Consider the following 25,151-nt stretch of genomic DNA (forward strand, 5'->3'; position numbering starts at 1 on the left):
GTATAGATTTTGCATCCTGTAATTGAATTCTTCTAGTAATCTCCATTTTGAATCCTTTTGGTACTAATTTATATTTTCTTTAATTGTTTATTGAATTCTGTGTTCTCTGACTTCCTGAAGTTGCATCACCATTTGTGTTTAATATTTTAATTGCTTTCTTTTTCCCTTCCTTTGTTTCTTTTTTTAAAGTTAGAATAATATTACTATTGTTATGAAGTTGAGACTGATGCATTTTTTAACCTGACTAATCAACTTTGAGACTGTTTTTTTGTATATTTAGTAGAATAATAATTAGAATCAATTGTTTTAAAATAGTGATGGAAATATGTACAGATATATTTTCCCAAAGTTTGAAAAATCTAATTAATTGGCTGCATCTCAGAGCTTGCTTTAGAGACCACACTTTTTAGAATATAGCGAGAAAGAAAGCATATCTATTTTAATGTGCTAATCTATAGTTAATAGGACAGTGCTTGGTAAATAACACATTTCTTGTGTCTTCTGAGGAAAATGCTCCGTTAAATGGTGAATGAAATCTTATGAGTTGTCATGAGGTATAGCTGTTGATCTTATGGATATCAAATTACAATATATCCATGCTGTGTTTACGAAGAATTTACTGAGAGAACAACAGGAGCTGTCTTGATTATTGTCTGCAGGGTTATTGCAAAATCATGATAACTGCCCCTTTAGTGGTGAGATTAAACCTTTGGTTATACACCATCAAGCATATAATAGTTTAAATTTATTTTAAGAGGCTTTTTCTTCATGCCTGAGAGATCTTCAAGGAAATAATTTATAGTTATTGTATATCAAATGTTTTTTGGTTTAAATGCACATAGGCTGCAAGCAGTGGATAAGGGTAAAAATTGGTGCCATCTGTACACATCATCTTATTAAATTCTGACTTTTGACTTGCAGAAATAATCTAAAACTAAATAATATCCATTTTATAAATAAAAATCCAGAGACTTCATTAATTTTCAATAAATGGAGAGTTGTAGCTGCATCCACTGGTGGTTTAAGTCTGTCAGTATTTCCATAATGGACCATTTACTTTTCATTTTACATTCAGTCCAGGTTGAAACTTGAAATGCAAGTACTTGGTCAAAGAATTAATATTTTTCACCTGCTAATTTGGCAAAAGTGATCCATTTTACAGATAATTCCCAGGTGAAGTTTTACAGTGTGGATTTATATTGGTTTTGGTGAAGAATTCAGGACCTTAGTAAAAGGTTGATTCACTCAGAACAGATACTAATTTACACAGTGTGTGAATGACACCTTGCTTCTGGTTTGTGTTTTAAGATTCTTTCCCTTCTAGACTGAGAGTTCTTTAAGGCTAAGGGACATGTTTCTTCCTTTTATCTACAGCACCTCCTACTGTGTTTTGCACTGTATAGGCACTTAATAAGTGTTTGAATAAAGACCAAATATATGATTATTTTATGTATAACGTTTTTACAAGTACCATATAGTTATGTACAGCATTTTTAGAAGTACTGTATAGCATTACCCAAGCCTGGTGCACATTGATAGACAGAAATGTGTCATTTACATCAGAGCAGATGCATATGAATCTCAGTCTCAGTTTCCAGATTTTCTGTAGCTCCAAACTACAGAGCTTAGCATATTTGCCTCCACATATCTTAAAGTAATATAGTACCTTATCTACATGTTAAACAATTAAAATAATTTTTCCAGTTAATTTGCATTTTTCTCTGAATTATTTTTAATATGGCTCAGGAAACAGACTTTTATGTTTGTTTTTAATGAGGATCTGATATTGCTGGAATCCAAATGGCCAGTGAATTCACCAATTTATTACATTAAAAAACTGAAACCAAGTGTCTCCATTCCTCTGAAAGCCAGGAAATTGCTATTGGGGAGTGCTGTGGAATTCTTGTGATGTTTTTATTATCTTAATTCCAGAAACAATGGTTGAGTTTCTGCCACATGCCGGCATTATCCTGCTCTTTGGAGTTGGAAGGCCCTGCTGTGGAGAGAGTCAGCAGTCCCCAGCCTTCTTGGCCCTGGGGATCCGTTTCGTGGGAGACAGTTCTTCCATGTACTAGGGGTAGGAGGGACGGGGGAGCCTGGTGGACTTCTGTCTATGGGGTTACACAGAGTCGGACACGGCTGAAGTGACTTAGCAGCAGCAGCAGCAGGGGTAGGAGGAGTCATTTTGGGATGATTCAAGTGCATTACATGTGTTGTATACTTTATTATTATTACATTAGTTCCACCACAATTCATCAAGCAGTAGATCTCAGAGGTTAGGGACCCCTGGAGAAATTCATAGTTGGACACTAAACAGGGAAATCACAATAATTTTGTGCTAGTTGGTTAGAGATAGGAAGCAAAACAGAGACGAATTATTTTTAAGGGTGTCTCATGCACTGCTTTTAAAAGCATGTTGCTTTTCACTAACCTTTGGTGTTATTATAGTCTAAAATACAATTCATGTAACTAAGTTCCCCTTCTTTATGAGTACATACCAATATAATAAGGAGGAGCAAAATATGTGATTTTTTTTTAAGTGTTGTCTTAGGCTAGTGATGTTTATGTTTGTTTGTACAGTTTTAAAAAATTCTTAAAGGGAAGAGTAATGAATTAGAATATTACCATTCAAAGATAATCCTATTTATTTTAAATGTAGGGCACAAAATAAAAATATCTATAGAAAAGAAGGAGTAAAAATGGTCCAGAGCAATGACATCTGCCCCCAGAAATCTCTTTGAGAAAATTAATTCAGATCCCAGAACTTTGGTTTACTTAGACATTTATAGTATTCGTTTAAATAATAACAGATAAACAGGAAATGTTTGAGCCTAATAGTTGAGAATTTGTGTAACATTTTTAGAGCTACTAGTGGTTTTCAGTTTAGTGAAGATTTAAGAAAATTTTTAGGTACGTCTTTTTTTCCATGTAATTCTTTCAGGAAATAAGGCATTGTAAAATCCATACACTATTTTCTCATTAAAATGTCAGTGTACTTCCTAGTGTTTGATCGATTTGGGGCTGATAACTCTGTAGATTATTTGTGATTTTTTATCCTTTTAATTCTTTCCTAAAGAGCATGGAGGGGTTTGGAGGCACAGACCTATGTTGGAATTCTGTCATTTTCTAACATTGTCACCTTGGGTGAATTACGAAGATTCTTAAGTTTTCTTCTTGTAAAGTGATTAACTTGATGATCAAGTGTGAGATAATATCTATAGTCTATCCAGACTGGCCCTTAATAAGTACAGTAACTCTGAAATCTTTTTTGAAAAGTTTTAAACTCATTGTTAGATGAAGAAAGAAGGAAAAACCAAAAACCCTCCAAAGCTTTGTAAATATTTTTGAATATTTTGTGTTAACACCATTATCTTCTTTTATCGTGGTAGAGAGATGGTTTACTGAGTTGTATTGTTAAGCTTTTATTGTGTTCAAAAAAACTTTCATTATGAAGAGTTTCAAAGGGTGACATAGTTGTGTACTGAACCCACATGTATCCACCACTCTGCTTCAATGATTATCAACTCATGGCTTCATCTGAACTGTTTGTTTCCTTTTAAAATAGTGTATCCTACCCTCTTCCCCCACCTCTCAACTCTTTTGGCATGAATCTGAAGCATATCATTCCATGTGGACATATTTTAGTATACATCTTAGAGACATAAAGATTCCATATTAACTTTTTAAATTGTAAGTTAAAATATTTGAAATCACGACTCTACACCTGGACATCACCAGGTAGTCAATACTGAAACACATTGATTATATTCTTTTCAAAGCAAGATGGAGAAGCTCTCTACAGTTAACAAAAACAAGACTGGGAGCTGACTGTGGCTCAGATCATGAACTCCTTATTGCCAAATTCAGGCTTAAATTGAAGAAAGTGGGGGAAACCACTAGACCATTCAGATATGACCTAAATCATATCCCTTACAATTATATAGTGGAAGTGACAAATAGATTTAAGAGGTTAGATTTGATAGACAACAGCGCCTGAAGAACTATGGGCTGAGGTTCCTAACATTGCCCAGGAGGTGGTGATCAAGAACATCCCCAAGAAAAAGAAATGAAAAAGACAAAATAGTTGTCTGAGGAGCCCTTACAAATAACTGAGAAAAGAAGAGCAGTGAAAGGCAAAGGAGAAAAGGAAAGAGATACCCATCTGAATGCAAAGTTCCAAAGAATAGCAAGGAGAGATAAGAAAGCCTTCCTCAGTGATCAATGCAAAGAAATAGAGGAAAACATTAGAATGGGAAAGACTATAGAGATCTCTTCAAGAAAATTAGAGATACCAAGGGAACACTTCATGCACAGATGGGCACAATAAAGGACAGAAACGGTATGGACCTAACAGAAGCAGAAGAGATTAAGAAGAGGTGGCAAGAATACACAGAAGAACTATACAAAAGAGATCTTCATGACCCAGATAACCACGGTGGTGGGATCACTCACCTAGAGCCAGACATCCTGGAATGCGAAGTCAAGTGGGCCTTAGGAAGCGTCGTTAGGAACAAAGCTAGTGGAATTGATGGAATTCCAGCTGATCTATTTCAAATCCTAAAAGATGACGCTGTGAAAGTGCTGCACTCAATATGCCAGCAAATTTGGAAACCTCAGCAGTGGCCACAGGACTGGAAGAGGTCAGTTTTCATTAAAACCCCTAAGAAAGGCAATCCCAAAGAATGCTCAAACTACGGCACAATTGCACTCATCTCACACGCTAGCAAAGTAATGCTCAAAATTCTCCAAGCTAGGCTTCAACAGTATGTGAACAACTTCCAGATGTTCAAGCTGGATTTAGAAAAGTCAGAGGAACCAGAGATCAAATTGCCAACATCTGTAGAATCATCGAAAAAGCAAGAGAGTTCCAGAAAAATTTCTGCTTCATTGACTGCACTAAAGCTTTTGACTGTGTGCATCACAACAAACTGTGGAAAATTCTTAAAGAGATGGGAATACCAGACCACCTGACCTGCCTTCTGAGAAATCTGTATGCAGGTCAAGAAGCAACAGATAGAGAACAACCGACTGGTTCCAAATTTACAAAGGAGTATGTCAAGACTGTATATTGTCACCCTGCTTATTTAACTTATATGTAGAGTACATCACGTGAAATGCCACGCTGGATGAAGCACAAACTGAAATCAAGATTGCTGGAAGAAATATCAATAGCCTCAGATATGCAAATAACACCACCATTGTGGCAGAAAGCAAAGAGGAACTAAAGAGCCTCTTGATGAAAGAGGAAAGTGAAAAAGTTGGCTTAAAAGTCAACATTCAAAAAATGAAGATCATGGCATCCAGTCCTATCACTTCATGGCAAATAGATGGGGAAACAATGGAAACAGTGAGAGACTTTATTTTCTTGGGCTCCAAAATCACTACAGATGTTGACTGCAGCCATGAAATTAAAACATGCTTGTGCCTTTGAAGAAGAGCTATGACAAACCTAGACAGCATATTAAAAAGCAGAGACATTACTTTTCCAACTAAGGTTTGTCTAGTCAAGGCTACGATTTTTCCAGTAGTCATGTATGGGTGTGAGAGTTGGACTGTGAAGAAAGCTGAGCACTGAACAACTGATAATTTTGAATTGTGGTGTTGGAGAAGACTCTTGAGAGTCCTTTGGACTGCAAGGAGATCAAACCAGTCAACCTAAAGGAAACCAGTACTGAATATTCATTGGAAGGACTGATGCTGAAGCTGAATCTCCAGTACTTTGGCCACCTGATGCAAAGACCTGACTCATTGGAAAAGACCCTGATGCTGGGAATGATGGAAGGCAGGAGGAGAAGGGGATGACAGTGGATGAGATGGTTGGATGGCATCACTGACTCGATGAACATGAGTTTGAGCAAGCTCCAGGAGTTTGTGATGGACAGGGAAGCTTGGTGTGCTGCAGTCCATGGGGTTACAAAGAGTTGAACATGACTGAGTGACTGAACTGAACTGATATTTATATGGTTCAAACTTTAAGAAGTACAAAAGGGTATAAATGGTATGTAGTTTCCCTCTTGTCTTGAAAATCTCACTTCTCTTCTTGGTAAATAACTGCTTATTTTTACTGGTTCCTTGCAAATCTTTGCAGAAATTACTTGCCCAAGGGGTGTATGTTTGTATATATGTATGCATGCATGCATGTATATGTGTATGTGTATATTCTTACATATGTTTATATATATTATACTCCCACTCTGATTAAAGTGCAGTCAAACTGTACACTGTTCATCACACTATGTAATACTATACTTTTGAGATTGTTTTTAATCAATGGTTAACTACTTAATTTTGTTCCTATGAACTACATGGTGTGTCAAATGTCTAATTTTTTTTTTTTACCAAATAGTTTTTGGTATTATTTTTTTAAAAATAAATAATGACCACAGGACAGAGTATGATTTCTACAACTCAAAATACATCCTTGCTAAGCTATTGTATCCATTTTTTTTTTATTCTTTAATACAATTACTCCAAAGTGTACTGACAACAACCATTTGCCTGTATAATGTTCTTTGGTTGTGCATATTGGACTGGACTTATCTGTATTGTTTTCTGCTGATTTTGTTTGGACTCACTCGTGTGGTTGCAGCCCCAAAATGGCCTCACCCCCAAGTCTGGTGGCTAGTGTGTGACGCTTAGCTGGGCCTCACTTTCCGTGTGCTCTTTTTATCTGGCTTACTTTATATGGTGCTACAAGAGCAGCAAGAATGGAAGCTACCAGGTCACATTTTGTTGGTCAAAGGAACTCATAAAACTAGACCAAATTCACAGGGTGGGGAAATGGACTCCATTTGTTGGTGGTGAGTGGGTTGACAACAAATTTATGGTCATTTTTAGTGCACTATAGATAACTTCTGTTGAACACATTCCACAGAAAAAAGAAGTCTCATTACCTGTGTTGATCTGTGAGAATTAAATGAAATATGGTATGTGATGCCTAGCACATAGAAATCATCTATATGTTAGGCATTGTAATCATAAGTTATATGCATGTGAATTGCTAAAAAAAAGTCTTGTTTACTGCAGATTATCTTAAGAGAGTTTTAAGTATTAAGTAAAGGTATCTATGAAATTACCTGAAGCAGACTTAAATGAAAACATTAGATAAGCTCCTTTATATTGCTCAGATGTTTAATTTTGGAAAAAAATAAATTTGGACATAAAAATTCTGAAGCTTTTGAACTTTGAGAGGGAGATTGTAAAGCAGACATGACATTTGTTATTTTTCAAGGGAAACTGGACCAAAAAAATACTTTTTTTTTTTCTGATGTCATGTGTTGGGATGTTAATAAGTAAGTTTTGAAATTCTTGTGTGTGATGTTTCAAAGCAAATTAAGATCAATTCCCCCCCAAAAAATATTCAAGTTGAATGTTTTAAGAATAATTTTTTAAGAAACAAAATCTATATTAAATTTTTTATTCTGCATAGAAAATGAAAACATTTATAAAAAGGTTGAGATGAGAAAAGAATTAAAGGTACATTTTCTCATAATTCTGAGGAGAAGCTAATTCTCTCCTTCTCTTTAAAACATTTTGCTTTGTTTCTTTCAGCTTTTTAATTTTATATGTGTGTTTATGTCACTAACGTCAAGTTGTAAATGGGTAAGGCTTTTTTATTTTAAAAGAGTTAATGATTTGTAAACTGTAATGGCAATTTGTTACTTCTAGGAGTCCCCTGCCTAGCCTTTATGTCTTTTTTTTGAAAAACCACACTAGTTTGATACTTAAAGCATTTCTGAAAATAAAAGGCAAAATTATATGTTATAGGGGAATTTTTTTTCTCCCAGAGAGTATTATAAAGTATTATAAAAAGAATCCCTAGTGACATCTCATCATTTAGAACATAGTCTTTGATGATGTATTTCCAGTGTCCATATACTTTATTTGGTTCACAGTTTTTCAGAATCAGCTTAAGTCCAGTGAGTACTTTGGTATATCTGATTGAGGCTACATTTCAATTTGATTTGGCTACCTCATGATTTTTCATCTTTGTGTTAACCGTATTAGGTTTGAAAACTACACTTCTTTGCATTCTGAGTTTTTTCATTTTCCATTCATTTTTGCTTATTTTTTTATACAATGAGAGCAGCATACAATAAAACTTTCAAGCACAGAGCACTGTGTGAGGATGAAGGTTAAATATTGCATCAGTACTGCTCGACTGAGAGGTGGATCACTCATGAGTTCATGCTCTGTTTTGAAATATGTGTACTTAGTTGCTCAGTTGTGTCTGACTGTTTGTGGCCCCATGGACTGTAGCCCACTAGGCTCCTCTGTCCATGGGATTTTCCAGGCAAGAATACTGGAGTGGGTTTCCATTTCCTACTCCAGGGATCTTCCTGACCCAGGGATCAAACCCGTGTCTCTTGCTTCTCCTGCGTTGGCAGGCAGATTCTTTACCACTAGTGCCACCTGCGAAGCCTTTGTTTTTGAGATACAAAAGTCTAAATTCTAATGCACTGAAGACCAAAGGAGGTGTTGGTATCAGTGTACGGTTAAGGGAAATGTAAGTTGTAAAAAAAATTAGACTTGTGTACAATTTACTGTTTTTACTAATTTATTTTGAACTCTTGACCAATTGGTGACAGTTTTCCCATTTTTTAAAAAAAATTTAAATGGAACTAGTTAAAAATAATTTTGAGAAATTTAAGTATTTGCTGGGTACAAATACCTGGCCAGGACTGCTGTTTTTTTTACTCATATAAGACCTCTTGAAAGAAATAGTAACCTCAAGGGATTTACGAGTGGGCTTCTATTGAAATTGATGCAAAATATAGGGCCTTTTTATGAGGAAAGGATCTCGAGGTTTTATCAGTTTTTCATAGGTGTCAGTAGCCATAAAGAGTTATGAGTCACTGTTCTAAGAAAACAGCACACAACAGTTTACTTTTTTTCTAAAATGTAATTTAGAAATAAAATATAGAAAACAAGTTGAAATGACAAAACTTACAAATTATGTTAGACTAAGTAGAAACTGATGCAAATATTCAAAGCTTAAGTCAGTTATAAACTTAACATATCTAAAGTCATCTTTTCTTAAAAGTTCCTTCTTTTGATTTGTTATAGAAATATGTATCAGTTGTAGAAAATTTAGAAAATAAAATAAAAATTACCTGTAAACTCATCACCTAAAGCAGTTGAGCACTTTGAGGGCATTTCTTTCATATACACATAGAGTAATGTGTTTTTGTAACTTCTAAACTTTCTTATGTTGAATTCACATCTCATTTTATTCATAGAGCAAAAGAAGGTTGATAAAGAAACAGGCACCTGTGGTAACTGATAAATCTCAAGTTACATGTGCATGGTTATTGGTATGCTGCTGCTGCTGCTGCTGCTAAGTCGCATCAGTCGTGTCCGACTCTGTGCGACCCCATAGACGGCAGCCCACCAGGCTCTGCCGTCCTTGGCATTCTCCAGGCAAGAACCCTGGAGTGGGTTGCCATTTCCTTCTCCAGTGCATGAAAGTGAAAAGTGAAAGTGAAGTTGCTAGTTGTGTCCAACTCTTCACGACCCCATGGACTGCAGCCTACCAGGCTCCTCTGTCCATGGGATTTTCCAGGCAAGAGTACTGGAGTGGGGTGCCATTGCCTTCTCTGCGTTATTGGTATGGGGCACAAACAAATTCCCCTGTCCCACCTTTGCTGTGTATGTTCATTGTACTCTCTTGTCTCATTGCTGAAAACTTAAATTGAAGAAATCTGGTAGAAGGTTAAGACTTCCCTGGTGGCTCAGATGGTAAAGAATCGGCCTGCAGTGCAGGAGACCTGGGTTCGAACTCTGGGTTGGGACGTTCCCCTGGAGGAGGGCACGGCAATCCACTCCAGGATTCTTGCCTGGAGAATCCTCATGGATAGAGGAGCCTGGCGGGCCGCAGTCCATGGGGTTGCAAGAGTCAGACACGACTGAGTGACTAAGCAGTAGCAGCAGTAGAATGTTGGATGCATCTGTCTCTTCTTAGATAACTTTGTTTCATTAAACGTCTGAAAAATTATTAAGTTTTTATATTTACGTTCATCTATTCTAAAAATAAAGTTTTCTCATGGACTCATAAAATATAAAGAACCTGGATTATTTCATCAGCATCTTCTGATATGTCTCCTAGGTATGAGTTGAGGTAAAGGAATATGTGACCATATTGCCTTAATATTGTAGTAGATGTCATTTATCTTACTAGTAATTTGTTTTACTATGACCTTTTTAAAATAATGCTATTGATTTAGTACAGATACTTTTAAATGGTTAAAAGTGTACTTCCCATCAATTACAGAAGGCACAACAATGTAGACCCTTCTTTCAAGAATGTTTTTATTGCTTAGCATAACCTTGATAATTTGTTTATGCTGTTTAAGAGGATACTTTAAAAAAATCAGTCATCCTATTCTTTAGAAATGAGAAAATTTCTCTCTTTACCATGCCTGAATTCAGCATTCCTCTGTTTTCTTAATTTTTGAGGTTAAAAACCCAGGCATCCATCAAGACAGAGAAGCATTGCAAAAAAAAAAAAAAGGAAAAAAGACATGCTATATTTGAGTGATGATCCCTGCAGCATATGGCATAAGGCTTGGTTGCAGAGCAGGCGCTCAATAAATGGTGAATTGAATTGAAACAAAGGTTTCTTGGATGCCTAATAGGACATTCCAGAGTGGGTATGATGGACTAAGAATCATTCTAAAGAAAATTGTATATATATTCCAAAATCTTTGGGTTTTATAATTTCTTAAATTAACAAACAAGAAAAGAATTAATTCTACCCCAGATCAACCTAGATATTAGCATTAATGTAAAAGCCCTTTCCTGTTTTCCCCTTTAAGCATCTCTTGGTGTTTTCTCCTTTTTTGTTTAGGATAGTAGGTAAAGAGAATGATAGGAGGTTTTTTTCTTTTTAAACGGGCTTAATGTCAATACTTTTTGCCTATTACAACTTCATACTTTAAACAGAAAAATGAACAAATTTTGTTTCAGTGAATTGTTTTATTTTCTGTTTTTACTATTGAAAGCTAGAAATTGGAGTCTTTACTCACTTGCCTCAAACATGGGATGTAGAACTTTTTTCTTTTGCTTTACAAAGGTTTTCTTTTTTATCATGCATTTAAGAAGAGGGTTAAAGAGTTCCCTTCATATTTCTCCCATCTCCTTTTTAATATTCTATTATGGAAATCTTCAAACATACAGAAAAATTGAAAGAATTATATAGATGAACCTTGATCACATAGCTATCCATATCTCAACCCTTAGTCCATTTTTTATGATGCGTTTCAAAGTAAATTGTGGACATCTGCATACTTCACCTGTAAATACTTGGATGTACATGTTAATTTAACTTGTGCTCTCATACTTTTTACAGCCTTATGAAAGTAAGATATTTCTCATGAGATCTATCCTGATCTTCATCCTTAAGGTTAAGACTAGTTTGTAGTTAGGTCCTTTTTTGCTGCTGCTTTTTAATAAAAACCTTAGTTGTGTCTCAGAAGGCTGATTAGCAAGATTTAAAAGAAGATTATAAAAGTTTCTTCTATGCCATATAACAGTGCTTTAGTTCTTATTTTCTCTAAGTAACATGTATGAAGATGTTTGATGCAAATTAAGTCTTATTTATTGGGTAATTCTTTTAAGAATTGAAGGTTGAACCTAATCTGTAAGGATCAGATATGGTGAAACCAAACAAGGAAGTCTTATCTAGTAACAGAATAAATAAGTAGGCTTGAGAGATTTATCCTAACTACATCTGGATTTTATTTTCATCTGAAAAAAAGTTATTTTAAGCAGTTGGCTTCTTTGACTACATATTTTACAGTCTCCAAAAATTTAGTTATATATTTCTGAGTAGTAAAAGAGAAAAAAGTTTATTCAGATTTTGGTACAAAGATACCTTCCCTAACACATTACATCTTAGAATCATTTTGTGTTTTCTGCTGTATAGGCTTTGTGATCTTTTATGGGATTTTTTTTTAAGCCTGAAGTATTAGAGGAGGGACTATTTGGAGATAACTGTTTGACTAGGCACTTGATCCTGAATATTTCCTCTACTGGGAATTTCAGGGAGAGAGTTCCTCAAGCCATAATCTCTTCCAGTGGCACTGTTGGACTCTACTTGCCTCCCTTCAAAAAGGATTTCTGCATGAGCTGTTTTTAAAATTATCTTCTCCTTTCTTTTTGTATTTTTAGAAAACAATTCAAAATTTAAAAGTAACAACTCTGATCTTAAACTGTTCTCCAATATGGCCACAGTTTTTTTCTTCTAGAGATAATTATTGATTTAGTTTAAAACTGAATATACTTTAGAATACTGACATTGACCTCTTAATAGTGTCTTTGATTGACAATCTTCTGTTCTTTTAATATATAAAAGAGATGTTTTGTTAGAAATCTGCCCCCCTTTTCAGGTGTGTTTACTAAAATAGTACATATTGAATGCCAACTTCAGTATTAGCTTTTTAACAATTGTAGGAACATTTAGGGCTTCCTTGGTGGCTCAGATGGTAAAGAATCTGCCTGCAGTGCAGGAGACCTGGATTTGATCCCTGGATGGGGGAGATCCCCTGGAGAAGGAAATGGCCACCCACTTGAGTATTCTTGCTTGGGAAATCCCATGGACAGAGCAGCCTGGTGGGCTGTATAGTCCATGCAGTTGCAAAGAGTTGGACACAACTTAGCAACTAACATTAATCATCTAAGCATTTGCCAAATTACTTATGTAAAACTGCTAGTATTTATAAATAATAGATTTAATGAGTTCACAGTGTGCAGGCATTGTGTCACTTCAGTTCTTCAAAACTGTCCCATTTATTGCTCACAGCAATCCTGTTTCTAAAAGCTTCCTGAGTTGTTAGGTTTAGTTATACTGTCTTTAAGTAAGTTGTGCTATTTGTATCAAATGGAATGAATTTTACACAGTGGAATTATCTTAGTGGGTAATACAGTCTTTCTTTCAAATTTTAGAATTGGTGTTTTTGATACTTCATGGGAACAGGGTCATTGAAGGCTCAGTATATTTAGGTGTTCAGTGCTGAGCAAGGTGTTAAACCATTTATATTTAGTCCTCTTTGAATCTATGAGATAGGTATTATTTCAATTTTGTACCATTGAAGATACTAAGTCTAGGATTAATTTGTAAAATGGTGGAGCTGGGATTGATGCTCTGGTCTGACTTCGAAGCCATGTTCTTTCTGGTATATAGGCCTGTTCCTGAAATTTCCTACCATTTTATTCATATAAAATTGTATCCAGAAAGATGACTTTTGCCTTAAACAAAGACATTTTATGTTTATTTATAAAAAGGGATTTGAGAGGAAGGTTTTTAAAAAAACACTTGAACATTAGAAAATGAAAAGGCTTGCTTGAAAGAATACTGGTCAGAAGACCTCGGTTAAGGTCATTGCTACCTCTCCTTAATAAAGTGGATCTAATTTCTCTTAAATGTGTAGTTTTTTCCATTTTTCTTCTGCTTTCTCTTTTGTAAGAAGAAAATATTGATGTGACACTTACTGCAGGAATATTTTTGTGATGAATTAAAATATGTGAAATTCCTTGATATTTTTAAGACTAAATGAGATGATTTTTATTAATTATGTTTGTTGCTTTAGGGGAGCTAAGGAGTAAACTGAAACCAATTCCATGAACAGTCACTTTTATTACCTGGAGAGTGATTATACTGCAATTTATCCTAATTTTAATATGATAATTTCTACATGTTCTTTTAAATTACTTGTTGAATTGGTGAGTTTTTGTTTTTGTTACTTTCTTTAAATTGAGAAAACCATCCCTCTGTTTTAAAAAGTTTAAGTCCTCTGGTTTTGCTTGCAGCCTGCAGCCTAGCAGGGAACCCTTTGGAAACCACATATCCACAGAAGGTTTGATAGAAGTTCAGTGTAGGGCTGTTCAGTTCCAGCAGCTGAGAGCTGAGTATGGTTCACAGTGTGGGAAACGTCACCATTTCTGCTCCTGCAGAGTTGTATCTTCTGGTGGTTTGAAATTACTTTTATCAGGTAGCTCTGTTGAGATATAGCATGGAATAAACTCCAAAGCCCAATTGTAATACTTTTTATAGTACCTCTACCTAATTTCTTCTAGCTCCTGACTGATTCTCTCTCACCTCAATAACATTAGTATGAATAACTGAAGAGTTGATGACTCTAGATATTTCAACCCAAAGTTTTCTGAGGAGGACGGACTGAAGCATCTGCTCAGATTTTGTGTTGATGATTTCTATTTCACAACCAGTGTTTATTCTCTCAAAAGCTTTTCTCAGCTCTCTTCTTCCTTCATTTTGAACCCATTTCCCTCCAAACTCACTGTCTCCCTTAATTTCCAAATTTTCTTTAGTTCAGATGATCCTCTACTTTAGGGAACAATAATTCTCAAGATATGTGTGTTCTACATCTGAAAGCTGAGAGTCTTAATTCTTTGATAAGTGTATGGTGGAATACTGCTGTTGCTAAATTTTGTAAAAACACGATTTTAAAATTAAAAAGCACTTTAATCTTTAAATTGCTGAAATTAGGTTTTTGATTAGCTTATGAGACATAGCCTACTTGAGGAATCATTAATTTGGGTATTAATTGAGTATTTGGTATTTTTTTTTCAACAGGAAGAAGGTAGATAATGACTATAATGCTCTTCAAGAAAGACTCAGTACTTTGCCTGATAAGTTGTCTTATAATATCATGGTATGTTTGATGTGTTTCTTTTAAAGTAGAATATTGTTTCTTGTAAAGATGTTAACTATGTAAAGTAAAAAGGTGTTTCTTTGCTTTATGTGTATTGATTTACAAGTTGACTCCCTGGACTAGATCAGAGATAACTACCATAGGAAGGTTTCTGTTTTACTTTATAATAATGCACTAATTGTGGTAATAGTTGGTATTCTTTTCCTTTTTTAGATGTATATTAAATTATGTTATGATGACATACATGGCATAAATGTTAGCATAAAATTTGACATATTTGGTATGCAAATTTACTATGTTAGCAAACTAATTACAACAGAAATATGGCATGTAGTCATTTCCTGTTAACCAGAGCAGCAGTAGACCATAATGTTATGTATCTTGGAGAATTAAACCCTAGAACACTGATTTTATATATAAAGTTGCTGCTAATTTTTTTTGAGTATTCAGATCTTCATATCAACACATCAGTCTATTTGTGAGCCCTGAATTAGATTCTTTCTTTGCATGAATATGCTTTTTCATGAAGACTGTTCTTAATTAAGTTAGACCAGATATTTTGAAAATATATTGTTCTTTATTATATCAGCTCAAATATTTCATAAAATTTGTAAACCTTTTAAAGCTCTTTATTTGTTAATTCCTGTTTTGCCCCAAAAGACACTATTTTCTCAGAAATAATTTTCATTAAAAAAAAAATCAAAGTTAGTCAATTTATTAATACTTTATTTCTAGTTTGCTTTCATTTAGATTTATGACTGAGCAAAAAATAAATATGTTTGGAAGCAGTGCTGATTTCTCTGAAAGCTATTTTTGTAAATATGCTCATTTCTTTTCTTATTTTTATGTTGATAAATTAACCTAAATTTTTTCTATAGGTTTTCCTAGTGAAATTACAATGTTAAATGTCCATGAAGTTGGCACTTTATTTTTCTTAGTGAGGAGATTTTTTTAAAAAGACCTCCACACAAAGCTTTTAATGCTGTTTCATAAAATGCAGTTTTTAGTGTTTTTAATTTTTTTTTGACCTTCTCTTTTTTTTTTTTTTGAACAATAGGTACCATTTGGCCCCTTTGCCTTCATGCCAGGAAAACTCGTCCATACTAATGAAGTCACTGTTTTACTTGGGGACAATTGGTTTGCAAAATGTTCAGCAAAGCAGGCTATTGGCTTAGTTGAGCACCGGAAAGAACGTATGTACTAATTATAAATGGTGTTTCTTTGCTGGATATTTATTGGTTCACAAAGTGCCAGGCTGATGGACTGCTTGTTATTAACAGTACCTTGCATTGATTTGTTAGATAAGTGTCACGGATATCTAGGCTATTTGCGATTCTGTTGAACTGGAGATAGTTTGAGTAGATCCAGCATTTGAAAATGTGGACTGGAGAATGGAACATCTGGGTTGGAAATGTCACCCACATTAGCATGTTTTTAGAAATTACCAAGTATAAAAGTTATCACACATGGTTTTGTAGATAGCAGTTGGATAGTTATAAGAATTGGGGTCATTTTACATTTTATAATTGGTTTGCTTTAGTTGCATTTCAAGACTTATTTTTCCCCAGAATACTTGAGAACACAGGAATTTGCTTCCTAGTTATTGGACTAGGATAAATACCTATTTGCGAAGTAGAAACAATTCTTAAACGTGTGTTTTGATTTGGAAGAACTCATATTTCCATTTTACAGAAGAAAAGACCAGGTGTGGAGAAATGCTGTCTACAACATCACTCTTAAATGGTTTGAGGTTTCTGCCTCATTTCATTGAGGTCGTTCTAGTTTTCTTTAGATAGTGTTTGTTGGTTTATATATAATCCATACATATATTTTTTAGTTGTATTGATTCACTTGGGTTCTAACTTAGTTGCATTTTAATATTAGATCTGTTTAATATCTAATACATGTTTTTATTTCTGTAATAGCATGCTTAAATTGATAGCATAATGTCACCCAGTCACCCAGACCTGCTTTTTACTCTTCTACTTAAATGTGTCTCTGCAAACAAATTTTTGAGGCTCTTTCTGTTTAAATGAGGTCATGTAGATAGAAAACAGCTGAGTTTTCTTAGGCTGAAATTATTTCACTTACATATGAGTGGGTACTAGTTGGAGAACTCATTTACTCAGTGAAATTCTGGAATCTATATTTGGAGACTCTAAATGCAAGTCAATGCCTGTAAGTTTATAATTGATATATGTTTGATCTTTTGTGACACTAATCAGAATCTTATTGTTTGGCCTGTGTATAATTCCTGGCAGTGATAATTCTTTTGGCATTGCTATATTAAAGTAAGTCATGTTTATTAGAGCCAAGAGAATGGGTATAATTCTTTCTTTTTTTTTTTTTTTTTGAGAATGGGTATAATTCTTTAAAGGTCTTTCTTAATGGTGAAGGCTTGCTTTATTTCCTGGGGAAACTGCTGATATGAAATCTGTTCATCTTTTGAAATTTGTTCACTTTGATTTTCATTTGGAAATTTCAGCCAAGAAATCTTTAGGATCATTTTGACTTATATTAATGAAAGAATGCTTTTAATAGACTAGAGCTCTAGAATAGCAAAATATTTTTTGGTAAATCACTTTCCAGTGTTAAATACAGTTTTAGGAAGTGACCAAAGCAATGACTTTTGGGATCAATATTTATCTAAAATAATTTTTGGAATATATATATAAAATTATGTTTGAGAATCTGTTTTGGTAAATGAATTCTAAATGGTTTTTTTTTCACACAGTTTTATAGTAATTTATAATAACTGAAGAAATTGTTTAGGCATATTATTGTACTTAACGTTTATTAAGAAAAGGTACTTTATTTTTCTTAAGGCAGAAGAAATATAACAGGTTAAACATCCTTACCTCAGGGTCAACTGGGTAGTGGGGGAAGGTGAAGGGAGGTCACTGAATGTTTAAATAAAGGACAAAATGGGTTTAACACAACAACAGTAAGAGGATTCAGAGGTTTAACTCAGAGGAAGATGACTTCTAAGAGATAGATGGCAAGCCCAGTACCTTACCCTTTTGCTCATGTCTGGCATTTTGTCATTTAACATGAATATGAGCAGCTTTTTTAGTTTTCTAATTTTTTAAATGATTAGAGTGAAGTTGGCATTTTATTTGGTATACTGTTCTATTAGTTACAACTAATTGTAATTAAAGATTTGTTTAACCAGCACTGCAATCAGGAAGCAGAATAGGATACAGGATATACCATAGTCAGGACACAGGACCACTCCGAAAACTCTCTTGTGTTTTCCTTTTTGTGGTCATATACTATCTCTATCCCTGATCTGTCTCTGTCACCTTTTCCAGAATGCCATTTAAGTGGAATCACACACTAGATAACCTTCTGAAACTTACTTTCACTCACCATAACGCCTCATTCAGTTTGTTCTGTGTATGAAAAGGTAGTAGTATAAACACTACTTTATGCTGAGTAGTGTTCCATTACATTCATGTAGCACAGGTTTTCTGTTTATCCATTGAAAGACGTTTGGGTTTGCTTCCATTTTTGGCTGTTACAAACGGAGTTGCTGTATACGTTTTTCTACAGGTTTTTATGTGACCATAAGTTTTGTTTGCTGTTGAGACATACCTGTTTTCTTTTGGTGTCTGTCTGTCTGGCCTCATAGATGATATTCCTTCCTCTGCACTGGTTCAAAAGAGCTTAAGAATTGGTGTTAATTCTTCTTTGAATGTTTGGTAGAATTCATCTGTGAAGCCATCTGTTCTGGGCATTTTATTATCAGAAAGTTTTGGATTATTAATTAAATCTTACTTGTCCTAGGTCTACACAGATTTTCTGTTTCTTCTTGTTTCAGTTTTAGTAGTCCATATGTTTCCAGGAATTTGTCCATCTAGCTTATCAGGTTTGTTGGCATTTAACTGTTCATAGTATTCTTTTATATTCCTATTTCTGTAAAATGAGTAGTATTAACCTCATTTTAATTTTTTAATTACTATATTTAAGATTTGGGTTTTTATTCTTCCTCTGCAGGTTTATTTCATATTTCAGGTTCTATATGTGAATATATAAAGGCATCTCTGTTTTTATTTATGGTTTTAATCATTTGAGTCTTCTTTCTCTTTTTTCTTTGCCAGTCTAGGTGAAGGCTTACCAGTTTTGTTGGTCTTCTTAGGGAACCAACCTTTTAATTCTGTTGGTTGTTTTCTGCTGTTTTTCTTGTGTCTGTTGTGCTTATTTCTACTCTAATTTTCGTTACTCCTTCCTTCTGGTAGCTTTGGATGTAGTTTATTACACTTTTTCAAGTTTCTTAAAGCATATAATTAGGTTATGATTTGAGATTTTTTTTTTTTAATGTAGGTGTTTACAGGTATAAATCTCTTAGCATTGGTTTCTTTGCATCCTGTGAATTTTGATCTGTTGTGTCTTCATTTTTGTTGATCTCAAGGTATTTTTAGTTTCCTTTATAATTTCTACTTTGACCCATTCATTGTTTTGTTAAATTTCCATGTGTGTGTTAATTTTCCATTTTGCCTTCTGTTGTTGGTTTCTAGTTTTATTTCATTGGATTGAAACCACACAAAGTATTTTTTCCTATCTTGTGAAAAAGTTTAAGACTTGTTTTGTGACCTATCATGTGGTCTTAGAGAATGTTTGTGTTTCCCTTAGAAGAATGGGTACTCTCTTCCTGTTGGGTGAATATTCTGAATATATCTGTTAGGTCTATTTGTTCTATAACATTGTTAAGGTCCTCTTTCCTTATCAGTCTCCTTTTTGGTTCTTTTGTCCTTTATTGTCCTCTGTTGACATCTCCAATTCTTATTGTAGAGCCACTTGAACTGTGTCATTTTTTGCTTCATATATTTGAGGCTCTGTTGTTAGGTGCATGCATTTTTTATAATCGTATATTTTTAAATTTTATTGACATAGTTGATTTATAAGTTTTAATTTTTATTATACAGCAAAATGATTCAGTTATACATACATATATGCTTTTCCATTATCGTTTATCACAGGATATTGAATGTAGGTCCATGTGCTGTACAATAGGACCTTGTTGTTTATCTAGCCGTATATAATAGTTTGCATCTGCTAATCCCAAGCTCCCAATCATTCCCTCTCTCACTTCCCCTCTCCCTTGGCAACCACAAGTCTGTTCTCTAGATCTGGAGTCTGTTTCTGTTTCGTAGCTATATTCATGTGTGTCTTAGTTTAGATTCCACATATAAGTGATAGCGTGTGGTATTTGTCATTCTCTTCCTTTGTTTACTTAAGTATGATGGTCTCTTACTCCATCCATGTTGCTGCAAATGGCATTATTTCATTCTTTTTATAGCTGAGAAATATTCCATTGTATATTCATACATTTTTATCCATTTATCTGTCCATTGACATTTAGATTGTTTCCATGTCTTGGTATTATAAATAGTGCTGCTATGAATTTAGGGGTGCATGTATTTTTTCCCAGTTATATAGTTTTGTCTAGATGTATGTCCAGGAGTGGGATTGCTGGATCATATGGCAACTCTGGTTTTAGTTTTTTTGAGGAACCTCCATACTATTTTCCATAGTAGCTGCATCAGTTTTGAGTTCCCACCAACAGTGTAGGAGGCTTTCTTTTTCTCCACATCCCCTCCAGCACTTGTTATTGTAGGCTTTTTGATGATGGCCATTCTGACTGGTGTGAGGGTGGTACTTCATTGTGGTTTTGATTTGCATTTCTCTAATAATTAGTGATGATGAGCATCTTTTCATGTGCCTAGTGGCCATCTGCATGTCTTCTTTGGAGAAATGCCTATTTAGGTTTTCAAGCCCATTTTTTAATTGAGTTATTATTTATTTTTTTTAATTTTATTGTGTGAACTGGTTGTATATTTTGGGAATTAAGTCCTTGTTGGTTACATAATTTGCAAATATTTTCTCCCAGTCTGTTGGTCGTCTTTTTGTTTTATCTATGGTTTCCTTTGTTGTGTAAAACATAAATTTAACTAGGTGCCATTTATTTACTTTTGCTTTTTTATTTCTGTTTTTTTTTTGGACACTGACCTAAGAAAACATTGTTAAAATTTATGTCAGGGAATGTTTACCTATGTTTAAAACTTCTAGGAGTTTTATGGTGTCATGTCTTAGGCTCAAGTCTTTAAGTCATTTTGAGGTTATTTGTGTGCATGATGTGAGGGTGTGTTCTAAGTTCATTGATTTGCATGCTGCTGTCCAACTTTTCCCAGCACCACTTACTGAAGAGACTTGTATTTTTCCCACTGTGTATTGTTACCTCCTTTGTTGAAGATTATTTGGTGATAAGAATGTGGGTTTATTTCTGAATTTTCTTTGCTATCCATTGATCCATATGTCTGTTTTTGTGCCAGTACCACACTGTTTTGATTACTGTAGTTTTGTAGTGTTTTTTAAATAATTTAGAAGCATCTCTTCTTATTTTATTTCTTATTTTTATTTTTCTTTGGCTGCACGGTATGTGGTACTTAGTTCCCTGACCAGGGACTAAACCCATGTTGCCTGTAGTGGAAGTGTGGTATCTTAACCACTGGATTGCCAGGGAAGTTCCTGTAGCTCTGTAGTATTGTCTGAAAACTGGAAGAAGTTATACTTTCTGCTTTGTTGCTTTTCCTCAGGATTTCTTTGGCAATTCTCGGTCTTTCATGTTTCATTACAAAATTTAGGATTATTTGTTCTAGTTCTGTGAAAAACATCACAGGCAATTTGATAGGGATTGCATGAAATCTTGCTTTGGGTAGCATGACCATTTTAACAATATTAATTCTCTCAGTCCAAAAGCCTGGGTTATCTTTCCATTTCTTTGAATCATTCTGTTTCCTTTATTAATGTTTTGTAGTTCTCAGCATGTAAGGCTTGGACTTCCTTGGTGATGTTTATTCCTAAGTATATAATTGTATTCTTGATAGATTGAATCTTTTATCAGTGTAAAATACCCTTTGTCTGCTGTAGCCTTTTTTATTTTTTGCTTCATATCTAATAGGAAATAATATGTGTAGCCACTCCAGTTCTCTCATTACTGTTTGCATGGAATATCTTTTTATCCTTTTGCTTTCAACCTATATATCTTCTGAGAAGTAAAATGAGTCTCTTGTTGACATTGTATAGTTAAATGATCTTTTTTCCAGTCCATTCTCCTAGCCTGTACCTTCCTACTCTGTTGTCATTTAATACATTTATAGTAACTTTATAGAGTATTGCCATTTTATTATTTTTTGATATGTCTTTTGTACAGGTTTTATATATCTCATTTCCTTCATTATTGCCTTCCTTTGTGTTTAGTTGGGTTTTTTTCTTTGTGGTAATGTGTTTTTATCCCCTTTCTCATTTCCTTTGTTAATGGTTTATAAGTATTTTGTTTGTAGTTACTTGGAGATTACTTGCAACATTGTAAAGTTGTAACAATGTATTTTGAATTGGTTCCAACTTCAATCCTCCAATATTCTGGCCTGGAGAATTCCATGGGTTGTATAGTCCATGGGGTTGCAAAGTCAGACATGACTGAGCAACTTTCACTTTCACTTTGGGCTTTCTTGGTGGCTCAGCTGGTAAAGAATCTGCCTACAATGCAGGAGACCTGGGTTTGATCCCTGGGTAGGGAAGATCCCCTGGAGAAGGGAAAGGCTTACACACTCCAGTATTCTGGCCTGGAGAATTCCATGGACTGTATAGTCCATGGGGTTGCAAAGAGTCAGACACGACTGAGCGACTTTCACTTTCTAACTTAAATAACTTAGAAAAACTTTTTTGTATAGCTCTGTTCCTCCTTTATATTGTTAGTGTCACAAATCATATCTTTATACTGTGTACCTATTAGCAGATTTATAATGATTTTTTAATGCACTTCTCTTTTACATTCTGTAGCAAGTAAAAAGTGGAGTTACAAACCATAATGACCATTATACTATTTTTAATTTTTGCCAGTGTTTGCCTTTCCCAGAGGCATATAGCTTCTAGTTATTGTCTAGTGTCCTTTTGTTTCAACTGAAGAATTCCCTTATGTTTTTCCTGTAGGGCAGGCATAGCAATAAGGAACTCCTTCAGCTTTTGTTTATTTGGAAATGTCTTAATTTACCCTTCATATGTGAAGGACAGTTTTGATAAATGTGGGATTCTCAATTGAGAGTTTTTTCTCTCAGCCTTTTAAGCCTACTGGAATTCTGACTTCCAGACTTTCTATTGAGAATTCTGCTTATATTCTTATTGAGGATCTCTATTGTGATGATTTTCTTTTTCTTTGCTGTTTTGAAGATTCTCTCTTTCAAAAGTTTGATTCTGTTTCTTGGTGTGGGTCTCTGGGTTTATTCTACCTGGAATTAGTTGAGCTTTTTGGATTTGTTGATTTGTTGATCTTTGGGCAAATTTAGAATTTGTTTGGCAGCCATTATTTCTTCAGATAATCCCTTTGCCACTTTCTCTTCTTGAGACTTCCTTAATGTATGTATTAATCTATTTGATATGTCCCATGAATCCCTTGGGCTCAGTTCACTTTCTTCATTCTTTTTCTTTCTATTCGTTAGACTTGATGATTTCAAATGTCTAATGTTTGAGTTCACTGATCCTGATTTTCTTCTGCTTGTTCAAATATGTTGTTGACCCTATAGTGAATTTTTGAATTTAGTTGTTATATTTTTCAACTCCAGAGTTTGTTTGGTTCCTTTTTATAATTTCTATCACTTTGTGGATGTTCTCACTTTCTTCATGTATTGTTTTTAAAATTTACTTTAGTTCTTTGTATTTCTCTTTAGCTGTTTGAGCATATACGCAGGCAGTTGTTTTAAAGTCTTGTTCTAGTATATCTGATGCCTGTGTTTCTTCAGGGAGTTTCTGGAGATTTATTTTGTTCTTTTGAATGGACTGTTTTTTCCTTTTTACTGTATGCTTTTAGATTTTCTGATGAATGATGAAAATTGGGCATTTGAAAAAACAAGTGTTTGTGGAATATGTATTGCAGATAATATGATATGGCTGGTAAGAAACTTTTGTGATTTATCTTATGAGGCAGTATGTGTATCCTTTAGTATCTTCAGTGAGGTATATCTTAAATACATTGGTATTTTGTTACAAAGTATAAATTTATGGCTTTTGGTTTTATCTGCGTAATAAATGTAGATAGCTTTAAAACATCATATACCTTCAAATATAGTAATGAAAAAGTAGCATCCTTTTGTGTACCTCTCTGCTTCTAGTCCTCATTCCATAGATATTTCGTCTAGTGTTTAAGCTAATCTTTTGCTTTGTTCTTTTTATGTACATTTCCCAAGTACTTTGCATATTCTGTTTTCTTGATTCTTTTTTTCCATTTTTATGTAGTATCAGTTGCCTACCTATAATTGATTTTACATGTTCTTCTCCCTGTCCCTCAATCTTTGAAAATTTTTTTATTACAATTTTTGTTTAATCAGCATTCATGCTTAACTGTAACTCCATTTCCATTTTTGAACAACTTTTTATTTGAAGTTTACTGTTTATTTTTGTTTGTTGCATAAAGTTTTGTGTCTATTGTTAATTCAGCCAAACACTTTTATTCTTGGAGACCTCTGTACTAGAGTCCTTCATAGTCTTGCTTTGATTTGTACTTGCTCCCATCTTGAATTTCAAAGAATGTCTATCTTCCTAGTCTTTTCCTTTATCACTGTATCATATCTTTACCTCTTACTTATTTCTTATTTCTTGGTTCCCATGGCATCTCTTTTCAGGTTTTACTCATTTTGTTGGATGGTGTGTGTGTGTGTGTGTGTTAGTCACTCAGTCATGTCCAACTCTTTGCAACCCCATGGACTACAGTCAGCTAGGCTCCTCTGGCCCTGGAATTCTCCAGGCAAGAATACTGGAGTGAGTTGCCATTTCCTCCTCCAGGAGATCTTTCCAACCCAGGGACCAAACCTGGGTCTCTTGCATTATAGGCAGATTCTTTACCGTCAGAGCCACCAGAGGATAACCTTCAGTGATTTTCCAGGAAAGTGTGTGGGAGACACATTTTTTGAAATTTTGCATGTCTGCAAATATTTTTTATACTCCTGCTTTTTGTAACTTGTCTATTTAGAATTCAAAGTTGAAACAATTTTGAAGGCTTTCTGTCTTACGTGTTACTGTTAAAAGATCTGATGCCGTCTCTTTCCTTTGTATGTGACTGTGTTTTTTCCCTTTAGAAATTTTAGGTTCCTGTCTTACTCCTCATGATCTGAAGTGCCACTGTGATATACCTTGTGTAGAGCTTTTAAAATTAATTTGCTGGGTATTTGACGGGACCTTTCAGTGTGGGAATTCATGTCCTACAGTTTAGGGAAATATTTACTATTATTTCTTTGATAATTTCTCTCTCCTGTTGTCCATCTCTCTGTCTTTGTTACAGTTTTTTACTTGATGTTATTTCTATTTTATGTTTGGAATTGTGAATTGATTTTTTTTTTCTTAAATTCCTGTACATTTTAATTCCCAGGAGCTTTGCTTTTTGTTTGTTCGTTTATTTGTTTGTTGTCCTTTGAATGTTTCTTTGGTGTA

The 25,151-nt window shown here is 34.3% G+C and overlaps 1 protein-coding gene across 4 annotated transcripts in view; it reads left to right on the forward strand.

The window, feature by feature from the left end:
- URI1 (URI1 prefoldin like chaperone) overlaps positions 1 to 25,151 on the forward strand; it is a 62,963-nt gene that overhangs the window by 21,138 nt on the left and 16,674 nt on the right. For 3 of the 4 annotated variants that reach the window (XM_061138917.1, XM_061138916.1, XM_061138918.1), the window contains exons 3-4: positions 14,591 to 14,669; positions 15,727 to 15,862. In XM_061138917.1, the coding sequence (XP_060994900.1) occupies positions 14,591 to 14,669; positions 15,727 to 15,862 (215 nt within the window). Of the gene's footprint in view, positions 1 to 13,586; positions 13,720 to 14,590; positions 14,670 to 15,726; positions 15,863 to 25,151 lie in introns of all 4 variants that reach the window. The other variant, XM_061138919.1, reaches the window with a different exon arrangement.

The sequence above is a fragment of the Dama dama genome, chromosome 4 (assembly GCF_033118175.1).
Source record: "Dama dama isolate Ldn47 chromosome 4, ASM3311817v1, whole genome shotgun sequence".
Taxonomy (NCBI): domain Eukaryota; kingdom Metazoa; phylum Chordata; class Mammalia; order Artiodactyla; family Cervidae; genus Dama; species Dama dama.